Here is a 9,650-nt window from a genome sequence, read left to right on the forward strand (position 1 = left end):
GGGAGCCCCTTTAGGTAGTGAGTGCCAGGGAGCCCCTTTAGGCAGTGAGTGCCAGGGAGCCCCTTTAGGCAGTGAGTGCCAGGGAGCCCCTTTAGGCAGTGAGTGCCAGGGAGCCCCTTTAGTTAGTGAGTGAGTGCCAGGGAGCCCCTTTAGGTAGTGAGTGAGTGCCAGGGAGCCCCTTTAGGTAGTGAGTGCCAGGGAGCCCCTTTAGGTAGTGAGTGAGTGCCAGGGAGCCCCTTTAGGTAGTGAGTGAGTGCCAGGGAGCCCCTTTAGGCAGTGAGTGAGTGCCAGGGAGCCCCTTCAGGCAGTGAGTGAGTGTCAGGGAGCCCCTTTAGGCAGTGAGTGAGTGACAGGGAGCCCCTTTAGGTAGTGAGGGAGTGACAGGGAGGCCCTTTAGGTAGTGAGTGAGCGACAGGGAGCCCCTTTAGGCAGTGAGTGAGTGCCAGGGAGCCCCTTCAGGCAGTGAGTGCCAGGGAGCCCCTTTAGGCAGTGAGTGAGTGACAGGGAGGCCCTTTAGGCAGTGAGTGAGTGACAGGGAGGGCCTTTAGGTAGTGAGTGAGTGACAGGGAGGCCCTTTAGGTAGTGAGTGAGCGACAGGGAGCTCCTTTAGGCAGTGAGTGAGCGCCAGGGAGCCCCTTTAGGCAGTGAGTGAGTGCCAGGGAGCCCCTTTAGGCAGTGAGTGAGTGACAGGGAGCCCCTTTAGGTAGTGAGTGAGTGACAGGGAGCCCCTTTAGGTAGTGAGTGAGTGACAGGGAGCCCCTTTAGGTAGTGAGTGAGTGACAGGGAGCCACTTTAGGTAGTGGGTGCCAGGGAGCCCCTTTAGGCAGTGAGTGAGTGACTGGGAGCCCCTTAAGGTAGTGAGTGAGTGACAGGGAGCCCCTTTAGGCAGTGAGTGAGTGCCAGGGAGCCCCTTTAGGCAGTGAGTGAGTGCCAGGGAGCCCCTTTAGGCAGTGAGTGAGTGACAGGGAGCCCCTTTAGGTAGTGAGTGAGTGACAGGGAGCCCCTTTAGGTAGTGAGTGAGTGACAGGAAGCCCCTTTAGGTAGTGAGTGAGTGACAGGGAGCCCCTTTAGGTAGTGAGTGAGTGACAGGGAGCCCCTTTAGGTAGTGAGTGAGTGACAGGGAGCCCCTTTAGGTAGTGAGTGCCAGGGAGCCCCTTTAGGCAGTGAGTGAGTGACTGGGAGCCCCTTAAGGTAGTGAGTGAGTGACAGGGAGCCCCTTTAGGCAGTGAGTGAGTGCCAGGGAGCCCCTTTAGCTAGTGAGTGAGTGACAGGGAGCCCCTTTAGGTAGTGAGTGAACGACAGGGAGCCCCTTTAAGCAGTGAGTGAGTGCCAGGGAGCCCCTTTAGGCAGTGAGTGAGTGCCAGGGAGCCCCCGCCGCTCCCCCCTTACCTCGCACTCGCAGACCTCAGAATCAGCGGCGACCTGACCAATACCAGCGGGCACCGGACGCACCCGCTCTATATGCGGAAGTGATGTCACTTCCGCATATCAGTGCGGGCACTTTAGCGCCCGCACGATTGGTCGCCGCCTGATCGAGGTCTGAGTGACGCGGCGGCCGCGACGGCTGGAGGGAGCCGCGGACAGAGGGGGTGAGCAGTGGCCGGGCGGCGCCTGTCAGAGACAGGCGCCTGGGTGCAATGCCCCCGCCCGGGCGCAGCCATACGGGCACCCCTGGGGAAGAGATCCGTGGCACCCCAGGACAGATTGGGGGCACGTGCCCCCCCAAAATAGGGCTAGCGACGTCCCTGGTTATGGTTTTATGTTATTTCCTTTTTGTAAACATTGCAATGTTATCAAGACTACTAGCTTTATGTATTAGTAATGTCCTTTTTACTACTATAATTTATATGATAGACAGGGCCGGATTTGTGGGCAGGCCGCATAGGCCATGGCCCAGGGCAGGGCTTGAGTTAGGGAGACATAACAGCTGAGAGCGTTTCATAATTAGCCTGTGTGCGGTGCTCAGATTGTGTTCTGGTACCGCTGCTGGCCGTCAGGCCGCCTGCCCGCCCACATGATTATAGTGATTCATCTCTCTTTCACAGCTCCCCTGCTCACTGTGCTGTTACTGCTGTATGGACGCGGTAGCTCACTCTGATGAGAGAGCGAGCAACGCCCACTTCCTGTATCCGACTGCCGTCACTGTGCACACCTCTCATTCTGAATGTGAGCATGCTGCTGCTGCTGCTCAGTGTATGCAGTGCAACGAGTAAGGGGAAGTAAGTGAAGGACTCAGGAGAGGCGAGCAGGGCTGTTTTGTCACTCGCTTGATTGTGCGGTGGAGCTCGCAGTCAGGCAGCGGTAAAAGAACAGAAGCTCCACACACAGGAATGTCACTGATGAAAAGACTTTTCACGCTGACCTGTAACGCAGTAACCAGCAGCGGTATTGATAAGATGACTTGCCAGCCGCTTCTGAATGTATTTTCTCAGCCTGCCCTGCCTGATGTATTGCCCATTCTCACACATGTGTAATGTCTCCTTGCCTCCTCCACTTTTTTCTTCCCATCACATTCTCCCTCTCTTCTTCTCCCATCTTGTATTCTACTTCTGTGCTTTTTCCCTACCCTCTTCCCCATCTTGTTCCCTCTATCTTTTAATTTCACATCTTGTGCTCCCTCTCCCTATTTTCCTTACTCCCCATCCAGGGGTCGAGTGATGCGTGGACGGCGTCCACTTACTTTTTCCTGAGCGTGGACGCCGTCCACCCTGGCATGTGTGGAGGGGAGCAGCGCAGTGGAAGGAGAGCTGTGAGCAGCTGTGGAGAAGGGGGGCCATCTCCCCCCCCCCCTTCCCTCACCTTAGGGCTCTCCATCCCTCGCTCTTCCCTCCAGAACTAATGTGCGGGCAGCTGGCGGGACTTACCTCTCCTCGTTCCGGCACCGGATCTGCGTGACGCTGCTCTGGTCTAGACCAGACCAGACTAGCAGCAGTGGAATGCTCGCGCCGGAACGAGGAGAGGTAAGTCCCGCCCGCTGCCGGCTGCCTGCACATTAGTTCTGGAGGGGAGAGCGAGGGATGGAGAGCCCTAAGGTGAGGGAAGGGGGAGGGGGAGATGGCCCCCCTTCTCCACCGCTGCTCACAGCTCTCCTTCCACAAACTGGGCACATATACCCCTGCCTACATATACTGGGACATATACCCCGCCTACATATACTGGCCACATATACCCCTGACTACATATACTGGGCACATATACCTCTGGCTATATATGCTGGGCACATATACCCCTGCCTACATATATTGGGTACATATACCCGTGGCTACATATACTGGGCACATATACCCCTGGCTACATATATTGGCACATATACCCCTGCCTACATATACTGGGCACATATACCCCTGGCTACTTATACTGGGCACATATACCCCTGGCTACATATACTGGGCACATATACCCCTGGCTACATATACTGGGGACTACTATACTCATGGCTACTTATACTGGGGACATCTATAGACCTGGCTACCTATGCTGGGGGTACCTATTTTGGAGGAAATGCTGTCAGATTATCTGCATTTTTGTGGAACTGCTGTTATGTATTTTGGGGAACAGCTGCCAGATTATGTGTATGTTAGGGGAACGGCTGCTGCCAGATTACGTGTATTTTGGGGAACAGCTGCCAGATTATGTGTATGTTAGGGGAACGGCTGCTGCCAGTTTACACGTATTTTGGGGAACTGCTGCCAGATTGTGTATGTTTGGGGGACCACTGCTGCCAGATTATATGTATTTTGGGTGTTACGTGTATTTTGGGTGATCCGCTGCCAGGTTTCGCGTATTTTGGGAAACTGCTTCCAAATTATGTGTATGTTGGGGGAACTGCTGCTGCCACATTGTCTATTTTGGGGGAACCACTGCCATATTATCTGTATTTTGGAGGAACTTCTATCAGATTATGTGTTTTTTTTGGTGAAATGCTGTCAGATTACATCTATTTTGGGGGGATACACTACGGCAGAGCTCAAACTTCCCCAGCAGACCTTTTACATCACTGCTAAGGTCATGTATATTTGGCCCCACCCATGACCACTCCCACATTATGCTTTACCACGCCCATTTGGGGGGGGTCCAGGTGAGTCCACTCACCTCTTTTCCCAGGACTAGACCCCTGCTGTCCCCATGTCTATCCTTTCCTTTACTTTTGCCTGTCTCACTTCCCTCTCTTGCATTTTGACTGGTCTCACAGGAACTCGCGATGTAATCCCTATCATAGTCTAACGTTTACCATATTACTATAATGCATTTATATAGTGCTGACACCTTCTGCAGCACTTTACAGAGTACATAGTCATGTCACTGACTTTCCTCAGAGGAGCTCACAAACTAATCCTACCATAGTCATAGTGTAATGTCCCACCATATTATTATTTATATAGCACTGACATCTTCTGCAGCACTGTACAGAGTACATAGTCATGTCACTGACTGTCCTCAGAGGAACTCACAAACTAATCCTACCATGGTCATAGTCTAATGTCCTATCATTATTATTATGTATTTATATAGCACTGACATCTTCTGCAGCACTTTACAGACATGTCATTGACGACTTTCCTCAGTAGAGCTCAGAATTGGTGGTGGTGGTGTGTGTGTGTGTGTGTGTCTGTGTGTCTGTGTGTGTCTGTGTGTGTCTGTGTGTGTGTCTGTGTGTGTGTGTGTGTGTACATACACGAGGTGGTGGGGGGGGGGGGCATTGGGCGTTGTTGACATCTGGCCTAGGGCGGTAAAAAGTACAAATCCGGCCCTGATTATAGATATTGTTTCTCTCCAGTCATGGAGAATCTTCATCCTCTGTTCCTCATTGCTACTCTTCTTGTGCATTTTATTGTATGTTTGAAAATCAATACAATTTTATTTGAAAAAAATAAAGAAGAGAGCTTAACTATTGTAAGCTATGACCAAACCATGATGTTTTTATCCAAGCCACTAATCTGCACGTTGCATAGCAACAAGTACACAATGTAAGTCTGTAATCATAGGACAAATATCTTCAATATATAACAGAAGTGTTCCCTCAAAGTCCGTTATTGTTACCAAAGGATGAAAAGAGTTCACTAACATGACATATATGAGTGCATGATGAATATTCCATCTATTAATTTAATCTTAGATGTGAAAATGCTATATTGTCAGCAGATAGTATGACTTTTCTGACGTTTGTGCAAAGAGTCATAAGCTGCTGGGAGAATGAGCCAGAATCAGTCCCATCTACCCCATATGATTCTTTGTCAGATTCAATTCAATATGATTCGATTCATTGATTCAATTTGATTTTAATCGAATCATGAATCGGACATGTCAGAATGAATCAAATCGAATCAATTAATCGAATTGTATTGAATCGAATCTGACAAAGAATCATATGGTGTAGATCGGACTGATTCTGGCTCATTCTTCCAGCAGCTTATGACTCTTTGCACAAACGACTCCCTGCACTGGGGTCTGTGTGGTTGCCTGGCAACAATGTAAACACATATTGAGGAGCTCAGCAGAGCTCAGCTGTTATAGCTATAACGGCGATTCCTGCTAGAAGTGGGTTATACCACTGAAAACTACATAGGCAGCAGTTATGGTTGTGAAATGAAAGTAAAAAAAAAACACCCTTAACAAATGGATTAGCCTCCCTGTCCATCATCCGTCACTATTTACATTACATGTTGTATTGATGAAACCATTCATTTTTAAAAAAACTTTTTACACTATTTTAGAAGGAGGTTTAATATTTTATGCATAAAGCACTTATTTTTTCCTCATTCGCGAAATAACTCCTTTAAAGAACATATGCCAGTAAAAATTAAGGACAAATACAAACATCCCTTGCTGTCAGTACTAGTATAATGGACAGAATATTAAGGTTAAATGATAATAGAAACATCTAAAGTACTATACCCAGACCTGCTAAATCCTGTCTATTTACTGCCATTAATTGACTGCTGAAGAAAAACATGCAGGTGAAATGTGTGATTAATCCAACAGCAGCCTCTACTGTTACTTGCTTGCATAACATTATGAAAAAAAATGCTGCTTCTGACATTTTAAATGTGGCAAAGACAAAATAAAATGTATTTAAAAGGCTACTTGTTGTATTTACACTTGGCCTATTGTCTAAAACCAGGCAATAGATAGAAACACAGTTTTATTAAAGTTTCTGGGAAATTAATTCAATGTGCTTTTTTTCGTGGCTGTAGTCCTCCCATCTGCCTACTTACGATTAGTAATATTACCACATATTAGGATATATGCATAAATAATTGTCTAAATTTAATAGATAGGTGTATTTGGCATATGAACAGGCTCAGCTACCTTCACTTTCGGCAACAGGTCTGACAGGCCTGGCCACACGTCTGCTTTTTCGCGTTCCTGTCCACAATAGCGCCCTTTATGCTGCTATTGGGGTCAGGAACACGAAGAAGTAGACGCGTGGCCATGCCTGTGGGGCCTGTCGCTGAAAGTGAAAGTAGCTTTCAGCAGGGGACAGGAGGATCAGAGCGAGACTGCATTGGCACAGGATGGCTGCAGGGGGCTGATAGAAGCCCCAGGTTAGTAAAACTCCTGTTTTTTCTCAGACTTAAAGGGAACCTAAAGCGAGGAAAATTATTTAAAATAAACACATGACCTAGCTGCAAATGAAGATTACATACTAACCTCGCCGTCAGTTCCTCTTAGAAGTTCACCATTTTCTTTTTACTGTGATCCCTTCCAGTTCTGACAATATTTTGTGAAAACTGAAATATACCAATTGCTGTCAGTTATATCAGCCGCTGTCAGTTATAACAGACTTTGCAAGGTAATGTCCATGTTTCCCTATGGCTCAAGTGGGTGATAATACAGTTTAACAGTGTGGTGACTAGGAAACTGTTAGGGGGCAATGGCCATTTTTAAAATGGAGGATGGAGAAATCCAATGATCACAGTGGACAAACAGGACGCAGGAGAGGAGGAAGAGATTAAGTAGTAGACTACACAGGAGGTTAGTATGACCTGTGTATGGCTATTTTAACATTTTATTTTCAGTTCAGGTTCTCTTTAAGTATCCCTTATAGTAAATGATTTACTATAAAATACTGAAAAGTAAAATGAATAACTTGGGCTACATTTGACAAGTTTCTCTTCCTGTATCAAAGTTTCTATGTTAATCTAAAAGGCAACTTTAAAGAAAACCTGTACTGAAAATTAAAAGTCAAAATAACCATACACAAGTCATACTTACCTCCTGTGTAGTCTACTCCTCAATCTCTTTCTCCTTTCCTGCGTCCCGTTTGTCCACTGTGATCAATGGAATTCTCCGTCCTCCATTTTGAATATGGCCATTACTCCATAACAGCTTTCTGGTCAGCACACAGTTAAACTGTAATATCACCCACTTGAGCCATAGGGAAACATGGACACATCAGTTCTCCTCTCAGCTGTAACTGACAGCAACCGATATATAACTGACAGCAACTGAAATATTTCAGTTCTGACAAAATGTTGTCAGAACTGGAAGGGATTATTGGCAGAAGAAAATGGTGAGCTTCTGAGAGTAACTGATGGCAAGGTAACTATGTAATGTTCATTTGAAGTTACCTCATGTGTTTATTTTAAATAATTTTACTCAGTACAGGTTCTCTTTAAGCAAAGCAGCTGATCAGCCCTGTACTTTTTTATAAGTGTATCTGTTGTTACTACTGAGTTATTGTGGTTTTCAGCATTACTTACTGTGCTGGAACTTGGCTTTTAGCTTCATTTTTGATTGCTCCTTGTCCAGATTTTTGTCCCACTCATACCAACGTCTGATTTGCTCTTCTCTCATTTTGTAGAATAGAATTTGCTTCTGTTCCTCATTCAGCTCAGCCAAGAGGTCAGGGTCAATGTACATATCCGTTAAAATCTGCTGCAACATGATGACCAGAGATCTTCTTTATGATTAAATACTCAAAAGGTGAGATTATTCCTACTAAACTCCAGTTGGTTTCATTCTTCCACTATTAAAACCTATGAAGAGAGTGCATATTCGGCATAAGCATTATGGTGATAGTAAAAAAAAAAAAATTAAATGAACTAATGTAAAAAACTAGACTGAAAGCAGAAGCTAGAAAGAAGTTCATTGAAGTCAAGACGAAAAAAAATGCTTCTAAAAGTCAGCAGTCATGAGTATTACACTATGGTTGACTGGTTTCTGGCTTTAAAACAATGTGTGTTCAGGATAACAATGTTTTCAGTGATGTCATGGTTAAAAGTAACAGCTACACCAGCAAGATCCATGTCAAGGCTGTTAGGCCTTTGGGAAGTGATCTCTGGTGACAGACAGTAAGGCTTGGTTTTGTTCTGAGTGCCATCCGATTACAGCACAGCGCAGGTGTGTGCTAGGCTACAGGGTATGAAGTTTCACTCTTTATTGATTAACCTTTCTGCTGCTGTTGAACTTACAATGCCACAACACAAACACATATGTAAAATACATTAAAAAAATACATAATTAAAAATAATATACACAACGGATTGAAGGAGCACCCACTGGACAAGTTGGCGTACCCTGACTCCTACTCCTGTGTCCCCAGGAGTACACTTAGGTATCTTAAATGAAGAGTCGGCACCACACAAGTAAATTATAGCTCTTTTAATGTATGGGCTGCAATGACAGACCGCTGTTTCAGGCACTAAGCCCTTTATCAAATTGCAATAGCTTTGACTGTCACGGCTATTGCAATTTGAAAAAGGGAGTAGTGCCCGAAAAAGCGATCTGTCATTGCAGCCCATACATTAAAAGAGCTATAATTTACTTGGGTGGTGCAGACTCTTCATTGCAGATAATTAAAAATAATTTAATAAAATAGTTAAAAATAGATGAATATACAAATCTTTAATATAGCTTTCAAACAAGAGAAAAGGGACAGTAAACATGGTGCAAATAGTTCCGAGTAGATTAAACCAATTTTGTATGTACATTTTTGAAGCTTGAATCAAATAAAGTTCAGATCGAATTCAATTGGTGTATTTTTAAATCGCATAAAGCTGCATAAATGTTCGGGGCTGCCCGAAAAACCCACTGACCTCTCCTACCTTCACACCCATTGACCTCTCCTATCCTCCACCCACACCCACTGACCTCTGCTACCCTGGCACCCACTGACTTCTCCTACCCTCTGCCAGCACCCACTGATCTCTCCTACCCTCTGCCAGCACCCACTGACCTCTCCACTAGCACCCACTGACCTTTTCCACCCTCCGCCAGCACACACTGACCTTTACTACCTTTGCACCAACTGACCTCTCCCACCCTCTGCCCACTCCCACTGACATCTCCCACCCTCCGCCAGCACCTATTGACCTATCCCACCCTCTACCAGTACCCACCGATGTTTACTACCCTTGCACAATTGACCTCTCCCACTTTCCACCAGCACCCACTGACCTCTCCCACCCTCCAGCAGCACCCACTGACCTTTACTACCCTTGCACCAACTGACCTCTCCAATCTTCCACCAGCAGCCACTGACCTCTCCCACCCTCCGCCAGCTCCCACTGACTTCTCCTACCCTCTACCACTACCCACTGACCTCTCCCACCCTCCACCAGCACCCATTGACCTTTACTATCATTGCACCCGTTGACCTCTCCTATCCTCCGCCAGCAGCCACTGACCTCTCCCACTCTCTGCCAGCT

The 9,650-nt window shown here is 46.4% G+C and overlaps 1 protein-coding gene across 1 annotated transcript in view; it reads right to left on the reverse strand.

Annotated features, from left to right (window-relative positions):
- The window catches only part of SH2D4B (SH2 domain containing 4B), a 1,318,135-nt gene extending 1,310,164 nt beyond the window's left edge, over positions 1-7,971 (reverse strand). The window contains exon 1 of the mRNA XM_068258963.1: positions 7,704-7,971. Coding sequence (XP_068115064.1) covers positions 7,704-7,887 — 184 coding nt within the window. The 5' untranslated portion in view covers positions 7,888-7,971. The remainder of the gene's footprint in view (positions 1-7,703) is intronic.
- Between the last annotated feature and the right edge of the window lie 1,679 nt (positions 7,972-9,650).

This window comes from Hyperolius riggenbachi, chromosome 10 (genome assembly GCF_040937935.1).
Source record: "Hyperolius riggenbachi isolate aHypRig1 chromosome 10, aHypRig1.pri, whole genome shotgun sequence".
NCBI classification, from domain to species: Eukaryota; Metazoa; Chordata; class Amphibia; order Anura; family Hyperoliidae; genus Hyperolius; species Hyperolius riggenbachi.